General features: G+C 45.9%; 1 protein-coding gene across 1 annotated transcript in view; it reads left to right on the top strand.

The window, feature by feature from the left end:
* Window positions 1-13,343, top strand: part of pitpnm3 (PITPNM family member 3) — a 137,237-nt gene that overhangs the window by 32,194 nt on the left and 91,700 nt on the right. The window contains exon 3 of the mRNA XM_031796225.1: window positions 9,779-9,883. Within this exon, the coding sequence (XP_031652085.1) occupies window positions 9,779-9,883 (105 nt within the window). The remainder of the gene's footprint in view (window positions 1-9,778; window positions 9,884-13,343) is intronic.

The raw sequence follows: 13,343 nt of genomic DNA, 5'->3' as shown, positions 1-13,343 counted from the left end.
GCTGAATAATTTTGCACGCCCAATTTTTCAGTTTTTGATTTGTTAAAAAAGTTTGAAATATCCAATAAATGTCGTTCCACTTCATGATTGTGTCCCACGTGTTGTTGATTCTTCACAAAAAATACAGTTTTATATCTTTATGTTTGAAGCCTGAAATGTGGCAAAAGGTCGCAAAGTTCAAGGGGGCCGAATACTTTCGCAAGGCACTGTACTTAAGTATCAAAAGTAAATGTAGTTGCTAAAATATACTTAAGTATCATAAGTATAAGTACGAATAATAAAAGATTACTTATATTAAGCAAACCAGACGGCACAATTTTCTTGTTTTTTTTTAATTTACGGATAGCCAGGGGCACACTCCATTACTTAGATATCATTGACAAACAAAGGATTTGTGTTTAGTGAGTCTGCCAAATCAGTGGCAGTAGGGATGACCAGGGATGTTCTCTTGATAAGGGTGCAAATTTGACAATTTTCTTTTCTGCTAAGCATTCACTATGTAACAAGTACTTTTGGGTGCCAGGGAAAATGTATGGAGTAAAAGTACATCATTTTCTTTAGGAATGTAATCAGGTAAAAGTTGTGAAAAATATAAATAGCAAAGTAAAGTACAAATATCCCCAAAAACTACATTGAAGTAGTTCTTAAAAGTATTTTTACGGGCCTCCCGGATGGCGCAGAGCTATTTGTGCCACCAGAGACTCTGGGTTCGAGCCCAGGCTCTGTCGCTGCCAGCCGCGACCGGGAGGTCCATGGGGCGACGCACAATTGGCCTAGCGTCGTCCGGGTTAGGGAGGGTTTGGGCGGTAGGGGTATCCTTGCCTCATCACGCTAACCAGGTCACCAGGGGCACAGTGTTTCCTCCGACACATTGGTGCGGCTGGCTTCCGGGTTGGATGTGCGCTGTGTTAAGAAGCAGTGCGGCTTGGTTGGGTTGTGTTTCAGAGGACGCATGGCTTTCGACCTTCATCTCTCCCGAGCGGGAGTTGTAGCGATGAGACAAGATAGTAACTACTAACAATTGGATACCATGAAATTGGGGAGAAAAGGGGGTAAAATAAAAAAAATTAAAGTATTTTTACTTCAGTACTTTACCCCACTGAATATACTGATATACTAAAGAGATGACCCATTCACTATTCACTTTTGGAGGTGTTTGGCTGCACTTTAGAGACTATATGTTCATCTGGATTTCATATCATTATTTCCATTCTCCCTAGTGGTAAATTTACGCAAGCTGGCTCCACCAAGGTCCTCTAAGAATATTTATGATAGTGAAATAATCATACTCTGTTGGATAGAAAAGCTACCTCAGATCTAGAGGTTTCAGACTGAATGAGGAGGTCCAATTGTGTCTGATTATAATGGTTTAAAGCTCTCAACTCTGGACCTCAAAGCCAGTTCCACTGCATTGTTCATTGTTCTCCTCTAATCAGGGACTGATTTAGACCTGCGACACCGGGTGTGTGCAATTAATGATCAGGTAGAACAGAAAACCAGCAGGCTCCGGACCTCGAAAGGAAAGAGTTGAATACCCCTGGTCTAAAGTATGGCTGCAGAGCATCTCAAATGGCCCCCTATTCCCTGAGTAGTACACCACTTTTGACCAGAGCCTTATGGGCAGTCAGTGTTAGAGTTAGAGTGCAGATAGGATTGCTTCCTAAGTGATTTAAGACGTTGTCTTACGTCAGAAAGCATGACGTCTCCATCTGAGGGACGAGCTTCATGCAGGAGTGACGCCAACTGATTAGAAAACAATGGTGGCAGAGATGGACACACCAAATCATCAAGACAAACAAATATACTCCAGGAGTCACTGCCGTGGGTTGGTCAAAGGACAAATGCCCTGTTGCTGAGGCTGTTCTCATTAGTATTGTCATGGCCTCACAAATGACAGCTATTAGAGGGTCACTGGTAGTATTGGAGAAAAGGAAATGGAAATATCAATATGACAGCATCCATTCTAGTGAGAGCTGGAGCTCACTGGAGTGCGTTGTATATTCTCAGTGGTCTGTGTTGTCTTTGACCAACCCACGGCAGTGACTACTGGGTCAGAAGGCGACACATTGTGTCTGTCTGTGTGACAGTGTGACGGTATCACAGCTCTGTGACGGCTGTGACTGACTGAATGCTGTCTGTTGACGGTGTTGACTGAATCACAGTGTTTACTCACCTTCCCAGACAGACAGAGCTGATCAAGACCTCTATAACATAATATGTTTGTCTTGAAGATTTGGTGTGTCCATCTCTGCCACCATTGTTTTCTAATCAGGTGGCGTCTCTCCTGCATGGCGCTTGTCCCTCAGATGGAGACGTCATGCTTTCTGACGTAAGACAACGTCTCTGCCACAGTGTTCTCAGACGAGGCTGCTCTACTGAGATTAGATTGGAATGAGATTCGAAGGGGTAGATTTGGAAATAATTTTTCAAGAGCACTATATTTTCTAGTTGGCTCGATATCTGCAGTGCAAGATTTATCACTATCTGAGTAGATCTGAGTATATATAGTGCCCCTGATGACAGCAAACAAATGCAAGTTAATATATTTATATTATTCATGAAGTATGAATCAGTTTTAGTCTAGGTTTATTAACTTATCTGTCGTTTTGCCTGGATTCAATTAACTGAGTATTCTCACTGTAGCACAGCGTTGACTAATTCTCATTCCATTTCCTTTTTATATGATCATGCAGTTTGATAGGACCTAGCATGAATATGAATAGAAACAATGTGTTAGAGTATGTCAAGCCCTAGTTAAATAAAGGTTACACAATCAAGACCGTGTCAATCAACTTGTCCTTCATTTGATATGCCTTCAATAAGATGTGGACTCTCCCAGGTAATGCTTTGCCTTTGCATGGCTGTGTCTGCCACTGTTGTGACTTAGCATGCTGTTCATGCTCACTAGGTCTCACCTCATCCCTTTAATGTATCTTAAGGAATCAACAAAGGTTTAGAGGCTCTGTGCTTGGGTCTCAGCATTATGGAGATGGATGGAGTAATAGACTTCGCTTTGATAGATAGAGAGATGCACCTTTTCCACCCTTTGCACACCAGACAGCTTCCATCTTCATACAACCCCCCCCCCCCCCCCCACCTCCTTTTACCAATGACTCTGTATCTTCACAAGCCATCAGCTGTATCCACCAGAGTGAGGAAAATCTCCCATCGTTCTGAGTGAGTGCTCTCCATTCCAGGCGGACCATGCAGGCAAGCCTATGCCAGCTCAACTGTCACCATGCTTATTGACGTGTGGTGTTGATCAATTTATTCTGCGTTAATCCTGATTTGTTATCTGATTACATGAATTTGAATAATGAGTTGAATTTGTCAGACTGGGCCTAATACAGATCATATTTACTGTTGGGTTTAAGCTGCTCCCCTGATTTAAATTGGTAATAAATGGCTGCTGGAGACAGATTGCTTTTCCCATTATCGTAGGCTACCACTGCAGCCACTCATTGTAGACCCATTACTAATGTATTACCATGGCACTGTACTCAAACACTTCTTGTACTTTGAAATGAATGTGGCTGCATTTTGTCGGAATATATTGTAACAGCACTAGTGATGGGAGGCTTGGGCTTTCAGAATGTATCTTGCTGCATTTACTTGACATTTAAATACAGCCAACAGACACCATGCCACTGGTTTTCCATGTAATTGTTTGTTGTCACTTGACCCATGCTGGTAGTGACTTACTGGAGCTGAAAATGGAAAACAAGCGTAAGCAAGCCAGACCTGTGCTGCACTGAGGCTCACACTCCCTGATTGGAACATTCTATTTAAAACTCCTTACCTACCTCATATGTTGTTTACACATTTACCTGGTTGTGCAGTGTAACCTGCTATTAGTGAGGGCAGCAATTTGGTCTCATGCATTTAGAGCCAACAACAGGGAAAGAGGTTTTTCAGCCTACATAGAGATTTGGCTGACTGTCTCTTCAATTCCAATCTTTCACGTCTCCTATCTCTCTCCTGCTTGACAAGCATGCTTTGAAAGTGGGATAAAAAATGTGAATTGTGGATGTCACATAGATGTGCCCTGGGTAGACACGGTGCCATCTGTAGAAAGATATGTTTTTAGCAGGATCCATTCCTCATGTATACTAATCAGAAATATAAACACAACATGTAATGTTTCATGAGCTGAAATAAAAGATCCCACAAATTTTCCATACACACAAAAAGCTTATTTCTGTCAAATTTTGTGAGCAAATTTGTTTACATCCCTGTTAGTGAGCATTTCTCCTTTGCCAAGATAACCCATCCACCTGACAGGTGTGGCATATCAAGATGCTGATTAAACAGTTTGATCATTACACAGGTGCACCTTGTGCTGGGGACAATAAAAGACCACTCTAAAATGTGCAGTTCTGTCACACAACACATTGCCACAGATGACTCAAGTTTTGAGGGAGTGTACATTTGGCATGCTGACTGCAGGAATGTCCACCAAAGATGTTGCCAGAGAATGTAAAGTCAATTTCTCTACCGTACGTCGCTTCCAAGGTTGTTGTCGAGAAGTTTTCAGTACGTCCAACCTGCCTAGGACCTCAACAAACCCGGCCGGCTCCTTCACCTGCGGGATTGTCTGAGACCAGTCAACCGGAACAGCTCATGAAACTGAAGAGTATTTCTGTCTTTAATAAAGCCCTTTTGTTGGGAAAAACTCATTCTGATTGGATGGGCCTTGCTCCCCAGTCAGGGGGCCTATGTCCTGCCAAGCCCACCCATGGCTGCGCCCCTGCCCATTCATGTGAAAGTCATAGATTAGGGCCTAATAAAAAAATTATTGACTGATTTCCTTATATGAACTGTAACTCAGTAATATCATTGAAGTTGTTGCATGTTGCGTTTATATTTTTGTTTGTGAATGTCTTCTCTGTTGCGCCAGGCTTGGTCACAGCAAGTGTAGGCTAAGACGGTTTTTGCAATGTTTTAAACAGATGAATACTTTTGCAATGTCTTACAGTCTTTGTCTTGTAAATAGTGTGCTGTGTTCTCCGCACTTTCTTTTGTGCTGCAAATACTCTCTTGACATTGAGGAATTAGTTGTGTTGTGGATGTAAAGGAAAGGAGCTAAGGTTTGTTTGTTGAATTGAGCCTGTGTGAGTCACTGTTCTAGGTCTTTTTAGTTGGTTAGCGACTTAAATTAATGTCTGTCTCTTCCTTTCCCTTCTACCTATTTATCATCTCTTCCTCCCCAAACATCTGCTCCTCTATTCATACCAGTGGGCTACTTTCACTTCTCCTATAAGCTATCCATCTTCCACAGCCTTTATAATGTCATGTCCTGATCGACTCTAGCTCTACTTTTACACCCGTATTCAATTATACTTGCAAATCAAAGTTATGCAATGACCATTATCATATGCTGTAGTTAGGCTACAGTGGATATTGTTGTGCTGTCCTGTTTAGAACCATGATGATGTTGTTGACATAGTGATTATTGTCATCCAGAGTTGACATCCGTTCTGGCTGTATACCTCCTGCTCTATACAATCAGTGTCTTCCTTCTCTCCCTCGCTCTCCGTACTGTCAGGTTGTTGGACGATCCTGCATCCCTCCTACTCTCTTCTTTCTCATCTAGGGCTGTCAGTTACAGGGCAATCGCATCCTTCATTCATTCCTTCCCTCTCTGAATCTGAATGAGATGCTGCTTTATTTTGGCTTTCCTTCTGATCCTCTTGGTGGAGGTTTTTATTTAGTCTGTGTTGGTTCTGGCTGCTTGTATATTTGATCTGTTTGCATAGCTAAAATCTTCCTTCCTCTGCTCGGAGTGCCAGGCTTTCTGTTGTGTTCCTCTCTCTACTTTAAGCATGTTTCACACCTCACATGCGTTGTGTTCTTCCATTGTGTCTGTAAGTTGCTCTCATCAGTGCTGCTCTCTGGGAGATGAGTCAGTGCATTCTCAGTGCTTGGTTAAAACCTGCACGCTTCCCTGCCTCAACACATTTTGTGTATTTTTGCATGTGTGTGTGTGTGTTAGCATCAACAGAGACAGACAGAGAAAGAGGAAGAGGAAGAGAAGGAAGATAAAGGGCTATAGAGACAGTGACCAGTAGGCCTGTCAGTGTGATCAGAGTGGACAGGCCTGGCAGAACAGTGTTAAAGCCACTCTGAGATGCCAGGCATGTGTGGGTGTGAGAGAAAGAGAGAAAAAAAAAAGAGAGAGAGAGAGAGAGAGAGAGAGAGAGAGAGAGAGAGAGCAGTGTATTGGACATTGTGTGTCACTGTCTTTACGAGCCGGCCCATCAACGACTACCATCTGACCGTGGTACTGTGACTGCAGCAGCCCAGAACAACCATCACAGCAGACAACCCCTCTGACCGTGGTACTGTGACTGCAGCAGCCCAGAACAACCATCACAGCAGACAACCACTATGACCGTGGTACTGTGACTGCAGCAGCCCAGAACAACCATCACAGCAGATAACCCCTCTGACCATGGTACTGTGACTGCAGCAGCCCAGAACAACCATCACAGCAGACAACCCCTCTCACCGTGGTACTGTGACTGCAGCAGGCCAGAGCGACCGTCACAGCAGACAACCACTCTGACCATGGTACTGTGACTGCAGCAGCCCAGAACAACCATCACAGTAGACAACCCCTCTGACCGTGGTACTGTGACTGCAGCAGCCCAGAACAACCATCACAGCAGACAACCCCTCTGACCGTGGTACTGTGACTGCAGCAGCCCAGAACAACCATCACAGCAGACAACCCCTCTGACCGTGGTACTGTGACTGCAGCAGCCCAGAACAACCATCACAGCAGACAACCCCTCTCACCGTGGTACTGTGACTGCAGCAGGCCAGAGCGACCGTCACAGCAGACAAACACTCTGACCATGGTACTGTGACTGCAGCAGCCCAGAACAACCATCACAGCAGACAACCCCTCTGACCGTGGTACTGTGACTGCAGCAGCCCAGAACAACCATCACAGCAGACAACCCCTCTGACCGTGGTACTGTGACTGCAGCAGCCCAGAGCGACCGTCACAGCAGACAAACACTCTGACCGTGGTACTGTGACTGCAGCAGCCCAGAACAACCATCACAGCAGACAACCCCTCTGACCATGGTACTGTGACTGCAGCAGCCCAGAACAACCATCACAGCAGACAACCCCTCTGACCGTGGTACTGTGACTGCAGCAGCCCAGAACAACCATCACAGCAGACAACCACTCTGACCGTGGTACTGTGACTGCAGCAGCCCAGAACAACCATCACAGCAGACAACCCCTCTGACCATGGTACTGTGACTGCAGCAGCCCAGAACAACCATCACAGCAGACAACCCCTCTCACCGTGGTACTGTGACTGCAGCAGGCCAGAGCGACCGTCACAGCAGACAACCACTCTGACCATGGTACTGTGACTGCAGCAGCCCAGAACAACCATCACAGTAGACAACCCCTCTGACCGTGGTACTGTGACTGCAGCAGCCCAGAACAACCATCACAGCAGACAACCCCTCTGACCGTGGTACTGTGACTGCAGCAGCCCAGAACAACCATCACAGCAGACAACCCCTCTCACCGTGGTACTGTGACTGCAGCAGGCCAGAGCGACCGTCACAGCAGACAAACACTCTGACCATGGTACTGTGACTGCAGCAGCCCAGAACAACCATCACAGCAGACAACCCCTCTGACCGTGGTACTGTGACTGCAGCAGCCCAGAACAACCATCACAGCAGACAACCCCTCTCACCGTGGTACTGTGACTGCAGCAGGCCAGAGCGACCGTCACAGCAGACAAACACTCTGACCATGGTACTGTGACTGCAGCAGCCCAGAACAACCATCACAGCAGACAACCCCTCTGACCGTGGTACTGTGACTGCAGCAGCCCAGAACAACCATCACAGCAGACAACCCCTCTGACCGTGGTACTGTGACTGCAGCAGCCCAGAACAACCATCACAGCAGACAACCCCTCTCACCGTGGTACTGTGACTGCAGCAGGCCAGAGCGACCGTCACAGCAGACAACCACTCTGACCATGGTACTGTGACTGCAGCAGCCCAGAACAACCATCACAGCAGACAACCACTCTGACCGTGGTACTGTGACTGCAGCAGCCCAGAACAACCATCACAGCAGACAACCCCTCTGACCATGGTACTGTGACTGCAGCAGCCCAGAACAACCATCACAGCAGACAACCCCTCTCACCGTGGTACTGTGACTGCAGCAGGCCAGAGCGACCGTCACAGCAGACAACCACTCTGACCATGGTACTGTGACTGCAGCAGCCCAGAACAACCATCACAGCAGACAACCCCTCTGACCATGGTACTGTGACTGCAGCAGCCCAGAACAACCATCACAGCAGACAACCCCTCTGACCATGGTACTGTGACTGCAGCAGCCCAGAACAACCATCACAGCAGACAACCCCTCTGACCATGGTACTGTGACTGCAGCAGCCCAGAACAACCATCACAGCAGACAACCCCTCTGACCGTGGCTCATGCTCATCATTTGCACATCACGCGGTCACTTCAACTTTGCTCTGATGATGGTCCAATGGGAGTCTGAGTATCCTCTGATTGGTAGTTACATGCCATGTGTCACTGATGTAGTCTCTTCCACAGCTGCTGTGTCTGGTTTTGGCTAAACTAGGGGAAATGTAGCAAAGGACAGAAATAAACTGTATGGAAATGACTGTATTGACAGAACCAAATATAGATTTTTTTTTGTGGCATCCAGCCACTTTAACCCGATCTTTGTGTGTCTATGTTCTGAGATTCTAACCACTGTCCCTGTATGTGTGTGTGTGTGTGTGTGTGTGTGTGTGTGTGTGTGTGTGTGCCCAGTGTCCCTGTGTCTGTTCCTGCATCTGTCTGGATTTCCCCTCTCCTCTGTGTTAACCAACCAGATAATCTGTTCAGTTCTCAGCATCAACTACAGTATGTGATTGGGTTCTATAATAATGTAATGGTGGGCGACAGGTAGCTGCGTTGCGCCAATAACCTGGTTCGAATCCCCGAGCCGACTAGGTGAAAAGTCTGTCGATGTGCCCTTTAGTAAGGCACTTAACACTAATTGCTCCTGTGAGTCGCTCTGGATACGAACGTCTGCTAAATGACTAAAATGTCATGTAAATGTAAATCTTCTTCCCTGTGTGTCTGTCTCCCCCAACATACAGATTGTAACCCTCCTCCCTGTGTGTCTGTGTCCCCCAACATACAGATTGTAACCCTCCTCCCTGTGTGTCTGTGTCCCCCAACATACAGATTGTAACCCTCCTCCCTGTGTGTCTGTGTCCCCCAACATACAGAGTGTAACCCTCCTCCCTGTGTGTCTGTGTCCCCCAACATATAGAGTGTAACCCTCCTCCCTGTGTGTCTGTGTCCCCCAACATACAGATTGTAACCCTCCTCCCTGTGTGTCTGTGTCCCCCAACAGACAGATTGTAACCCTCCTCCCTGTGTGTCTGTGTCCCCCAACATACAGAGTGTAACCCTCTTCCCTGTGTGTCTGTGTCCCCCAACATACAGATTGTAACCCTCCTCCCTGTGTGTCTGTGTCCCCCAACATACAGAGTGTAACCCTCTTCCCTGTGTGTCTGTGTCCCCCAACATACAGATTGTAACCCTCCTCCCTGTGTGTCTGTGTCCCCCAACAGACAGATTGTAACCCTCCTCCCTGTGTGGCTCTGTCCCCCAACAGACAGATTGTAACCCTCCTCCCTGTGTGGCTCTGTCCCCCAACAGACAGATTGTAACCCTCCTCGCTGTGTGTCTGTTTGTCCTAGCAGATGTGCTGGAGGGGAAGAGTGCCATCCTCCTGGGGATGAGCCAGTGGAACTCCAACGACCTGGTGGAGCAGATCGAGACTCTGGGACACATGGACCAATCACAAGGCATGTTACATACAGGGTACCCTGGGACACATGGACCAATCACAAGATATGTTACAGACAGGGTACACTGGGACACTTGGGCCAATCACAAGGTACGTTACACACAGGGTACCCTGAGACACATGGACCAATCACAATGTATGTTACACACAGGGTACACTGGGACACATGGACCAATCACAATTGATGTTACACACAGGGTACACTGTCACAAGGTATGTTACACACAGGGTACCCTGGGACACATAGACCAATCACAGGGTATGTTACACACAGGGTATACTGGGACTCATGGACCAATCACAAGGTACGTTACACACAGTGTACCCTGGGGGCATAAGAGGGCTCTAATGCCCTCTGAACATCTGTTCAGTTCTCTCCACCTCCTACTGCAGTACTGTGGAGCTGCTTGCTCACAAACAAAAACACACAAGCTGACGCATCTATTCACAATGTTTAGTGCAGTTAAAGAAAGAATTTCACACAACAAATCACAAATGAGACCTTTGATCCATCAAAATTCAAACAACTTTAAACATCCATTTATGTGTTAATATGTTTGGTTAGTTTAAAATCAGACAGTTGTTGATGCTCTGCTGCATGTATTGATTTGTAAACTCTTTGTTCTTGTCGGAATAAGTCTACTGGAAGGCAATGAGTCACTATAGTGAAAATGTGAATTGTCCTCATTATCGGTCATAGCAATCACTCAACAAATAAATCAAATATATTGCAACAGGTCAGTAACTCAGGAGTAAATGTCATTTGACTTTTCATAGTCGAGCATTCAGAGGTTGAGACAGCAGGTGCGGTAGAGAGGGAGAGACCGTCGGAAACAGCACGTCCGGTGAACATGTCAGGCTTCCCTAGCCACATGCAGAACAGTTGAAACTGGAGCAGCAGCACGACCAGGTGGACTGGGGACAGCCAGGAATCATCAGGCCAGGTAGTCCTGAGGCATGGTCCTAGGACTCAGGTCCTCTGGGAGGGGGGGGAGAGAGAGAGAGCATTAGAGGGAGCATACTCAAATTCACACAGGACACCAGAGAAGACAGGAGAATTACACCAGATATAACAGACGGACCCTAGCCCCCTGGCACATAGACTTTCGCTGCATAGATAATGGAGGCTGAGATGGGGGTAGGGGGAAACCAGGCAGGATATAACCAAACCCATTTTGCCAAAGCACAGCCTCCAAATCACTAGAGAGTCAACAGACCACCAACTTACTGAATATAGCCCACAAAGATCTCCTCCACCGCACGAAAACAGGACAGGAAGATCACGTCAGTGACTCAACCCACTAAATGACACACCCCTCCTAGGGACGGCATAGAAGAGCACTAGAGAGCCAGTGACTCAGCCCCCGTAATAGAGTTAGAGGCAGAGAATCCCAGTGGAGAGAGGGGAACCGGCCAGACAGAGACAGCAAGGGCGGTTCGTCCACACAGTGCCTTGCCATTCACCTTCGCACCCCTGGGCCAGACTATACTCAATCATAGGACCTACTGAAGTGATGAGTCTTCAGTAAAGACTTAAAATGTTGAGACCGATTCTGCATCGCTCACATGGATAGGCAGACCATTCCATAAAAATGGAGCTCTACAGGAGAAAGCCCTGCCTCCAGCTGTTTGCTTAGAAATTCTAGGAGCAATAAGGAGGCCTGCATCTTGTGACCGTAGCGTACGTGTAGGTATGTACGGCATGACCATATCGATTTCTCTATTTACTTTGTTCTTCTGGTTTATTTTTCTTTTCTGATTTCCTTATTTTTCATTTTAATCTCAGTGCTCTGATTTGCAAACCCCAGCGATTTATCTGGTCTTAAGTAACTCTCTCTCTCTTGGTTATTTTTTGGTCTTTGAAGATTGACAGGGCTTTTTCCAGAGGCAGATACATGCATGCCTAGTGGAAGCAGCTACTGTAATAGCTCCTCCTACTGTAATAGCTCCTCCTACTGCAATAGCTCCTCCTACTGTAATAGCTCCTCCTACTGTAATAGCTCCTCTGAAAATCCCCTCTCTCCATCACTCTACTTCCCTTTATTCAGACTGACTATGTTTGACATCAACTGTATTTCATCTTAAATCACATGAATGAAATATTGGTTAGGGTTAAATGTCATTGAATGTGTTTTTCAAATGTAAATAAAGAAATTAAAACTCTGATACAGACACGTGATGTGACTAATTAGCTACTTCACTGTACTGTAGACTCATGCATATGACTCTATTTAATGTAGATTCATGTTTTATTTTGTCTCAGTGCACAGGTAGACATTTTGACAACATTTTGACTGAACCAAGAGCCGTGTTGTACTTCAGAAATTCCACAGCCTTGATCGTGAGACACATCAATGGCAGAAATACAGCACAACGCTTTGTTAGTTCCGGGAGGACAGTGTGTTTTTTATATTAAAGAGTTGCACAGATTAGAGACTGTGCAACAACAACAGCAGCTCACATCAGATAACTCACTGAGCCACACAGTTACTCAGCCCTGTCTCTAGTCCGAGGCCGCATCCGATATGGCACCCTATTCCCTATGCATTACAAAGGAAATAGGGTGGTTTTTGAGACACAGCTTGAGTGTTTACCCCAACAGCCAATGTAAAACCAGCTGAACTTCTCTATTGGACAAGACAATGGGGAATTAAGAACAAGGGGTCTTAAGCAGGCCTGACAGAGTGGTGAAGAAGCAATCACTGGGCCATGCATCATGCCTGCTAGCGTCTCCCTCTCTTTCTCCCATGCCACCCTATAGAAATCACCTACTTTCTGTCTGGCCACAGTCCCTGTGCCCACTTCTCTTGCCAAAATATACACATCAAACATCTCCAAACCATGAGGGATGAGGGTTATCAACGTGAACTCTTTAGGGATTGTTTTTTCCAGAAAAATAGAGGCATTCTTATGCTTTCTGAGAGTTTTTTCAAGACATACACTGTATAACCATCACCAATACTATTTGCATCACATTAACGAAACATGATAAATCAAAGGATATGAATCTTGTCAGCACTTAGACCTGACATTAGTGAGCGAGCTTTGAAGTCTGAGGAAGGATCAAAGTCAGATAGTCCACATTTACAGACATTGCAATCTCTTGGTTTTCTCTTCTCTAAGGCTTCACTGAGAAACCATTAATTGCCAGCTCAAGGTTTACTGATTGATCTCTGACTGTATTGTACTTAGAGAACATGTCTTGGCTGGCTAAAACATCATCAAATGCAACACCAGGCAGGAAAACATATCTTTCCTTTTTTTTATTTTCCATATCCAAATCTTTCCATATCTACAGCAGTGTGCTACAGTAGCCTATCAGGTAAGGATCATGCATGAGGTCCTACAGATTGAAGAAGATAGTTTTAATGGCTGGGTTTCTGGGGTCTGAGCGAGGGTGGTGGAATGCCCACCCGTAGAGATGAAAGACCTTCATTTAAAGATGTTCAGTCAAACAC

The sequence above is a fragment of the Oncorhynchus kisutch genome, linkage group LG18 (assembly GCF_002021735.2).
Source record: "Oncorhynchus kisutch isolate 150728-3 linkage group LG18, Okis_V2, whole genome shotgun sequence".
Lineage (NCBI taxonomy): Eukaryota > Metazoa > Chordata > Actinopteri > Salmoniformes > Salmonidae > Oncorhynchus > Oncorhynchus kisutch.
This window is presented reverse-complemented; position numbering and strand designations above follow the sequence as displayed.